We start from the raw sequence: 1601 nt of genomic DNA, 5'->3' as shown, positions 1-1601 counted from the left end.
ATTAATCTCAATTAAATAAATAGCAAATAAAATTAATAATAATAATTAATAAAAATAATAATTAATAAAAATAATAATTTAATTTTATACAATATATAAATTTAATTTTATACAATAATACATATAAATACTATACTGCATAGAGTGAAAAATAACAGACTATTATCTAAGAATAATTACAAATCTAAAAATTAATCATAAATTTTAAAATATTAAAATTATCATATTTAACATTTTATACAATTATCATCGATCTGTGATATTTAACATTATAAATACATGTAATTAAAATAATATATAAAATTTAATTGGTTATAATATCTCGTTTTAATACTTTTTATTAATAATATATTTCATATTTTTTAATTAATTTTTTTTAATTAATCAAATTATCAAACAAAAAAATGTATTTTTATATTTTTTACATAAGTAAGAAATTATACAAATTATACAAATTCATAATTTGGTTATGAAAATAATTAAAAATAATTAAATAGAGTATTGCAAATGTTAACACAAATATAAATTAATATTTGAATTTATTTTTAGATTATTACTGATTATCAAGGATTTTTAAATAAGTTTCATGAACGATTTTCAAGACACATAGAATCTCATTCTATAAGAAGGAATCAAAATTTTTCTCCTCAATTTTGGAAATCAAATATGAAAAATATTGAATTAAATACCAAAGCAATATCATATCAGAACATTAAAATGAATACTGGCAATATAATTTTCCGCTATCCAAATCTTACCAAAATTCCAGAAACTGATTTCACTTGTGATGGTAGGAAAGGCATGTTTGCTGATATTGAAACTAATTGTCAAGTACGTATATATATATTAAATATATATTATATATTTTTCTGTATTCTTCATTTCAAACATTTTATTTTTATTATATATTTTATTTTACAATACATTTTTGCATTAGAATATGAATTATCATATTTTTTAATTTTAGGTTTTTCACAATTGTTCTGGTTGGTCTAAAACTTCGTCGCTTTGTCCTTCAGGTACAGCATTCAGTAATGCGAAAAAGCGTTGTGAATGGTGGAATACAGTACAGTGTAAATAATCAATTTAATTCTAAAATAATTTAATAATTTTAGAAGATAATAAATTCATATTTTTATTGAATTTTACTTCAAATCAATTTGAATTTTATTATTATGATTTTAAACTAAATATAAATTGTGTTCGCATTTCTTAATTTTTCAAGACAATTATTATATTTAAATATATTTAAATTATTATATTATAATGCAGATATTTTTAAATGTTTATTATGAATATACATTCAATATAAATTTAATTTCGGTGCGAATTTTATATAAATTTTTTTCTTTCAATATTAATTAAATTTAAAATTAATTGTTTAAGTAACTAATTAAAAACATCTTTTTAATTGTTCGGCTGATTAATTAAAAAAAATTTGATTTGTGATTAATGATCTTTCACATATGTATTAATATATAAACATTATTTCTTATTATTTATTAGTATATAGGGATTTTTTACGGATTTATTTTTTATTGATTACATATGAAGCCTCAAACTTTAATAAGATTTTTGGATAACTTATTGGAAAGTTATAT

General features: G+C 17.5%; 1 protein-coding gene across 1 annotated transcript in view; it reads left to right on the top strand.

Moving 5' to 3' along the window:
• Positions 1-1271, top strand: part of LOC102679927 — a 14425-nt gene extending 13154 nt beyond the window's left edge. Inside the window, exons 4-5 of the mRNA XM_006624027.1 lie at positions 550-831; positions 968-1271. Coding sequence (XP_006624090.1) covers positions 550-831; positions 968-1081 — 396 coding nt within the window. The 3' untranslated portion in view covers positions 1082-1271. The remainder of the gene's footprint in view (positions 1-549; positions 832-967) is intronic.
• Positions 1272-1601: the final 330 nt, after the last annotated feature.

Source organism: Apis dorsata, unplaced genomic scaffold (genome assembly GCF_000469605.1).
Source record: "Apis dorsata unplaced genomic scaffold, Apis dorsata 1.3 scaffold_986, whole genome shotgun sequence".
Classification (NCBI taxonomy): domain Eukaryota; kingdom Metazoa; phylum Arthropoda; class Insecta; order Hymenoptera; family Apidae; genus Apis; species Apis dorsata.
The sequence above is the reverse complement of the archived record's forward strand: the minus strand, read 5'-3'. Positions and strand labels throughout refer to the sequence as shown.